Raw genomic sequence first — 463 nt, 5'->3', positions numbered from 1 at the left:
AAATAAGTGACGTATGCCAGATAATTTTTTACGAAAAAATATTATATCCTTATAAGAAATAAACGTATTTCTCAAACGTGAACAGTTATCTGAATAGCACAAGCGTATGGATAACACATGAATACAAACAGAATCGAGCAAAAAAAAGATCGAACATTTATACATTCACACCAGAAGTAAGCAACACCCTGTGGTTACCTGGTAATAATCTGTAGTGTAGACATCTCTGGACATCCCGAAGTCACCGATCTTGACCACCAGGTTGGCCCCCACCAGGCAGTTCCTTGTGGCCAGGTCACGATGGACGTAGTGCTGTGAGGGAGGGGAGAAAGGGAGTCAAAGAAGTTTCATTAGTTTTCGGCACTCGAGCGAATAATCAGATCGTGGGGGTATTTTATATATTGTATGCACACTCGCAGGGATGTGTGCAGAACGTCCTCGAGGATGTATACATGAACCTGTA

At 41.9% G+C, this 463-nt stretch overlaps 1 protein-coding gene across 1 annotated transcript in view; it reads right to left on the bottom strand.

Moving 5' to 3' along the window:
• Positions 1-463, bottom strand: part of LOC119585320 (high affinity nerve growth factor receptor-like) — a 33,641-nt gene that overhangs the window by 5,337 nt on the left and 27,841 nt on the right. Inside the window, exon 8 of the mRNA XM_037933994.1 lies at positions 199-312. Within this exon, the coding sequence (XP_037789922.1) occupies positions 199-312 (114 nt within the window). The remainder of the gene's footprint in view (positions 1-198; positions 313-463) is intronic.

Source organism: Penaeus monodon, chromosome 19 (genome assembly GCF_015228065.2).
Source record: "Penaeus monodon isolate SGIC_2016 chromosome 19, NSTDA_Pmon_1, whole genome shotgun sequence".
NCBI classification, from domain to species: Eukaryota; Metazoa; Arthropoda; class Malacostraca; order Decapoda; family Penaeidae; genus Penaeus; species Penaeus monodon.
This window is presented reverse-complemented; position numbering and strand designations above follow the sequence as displayed.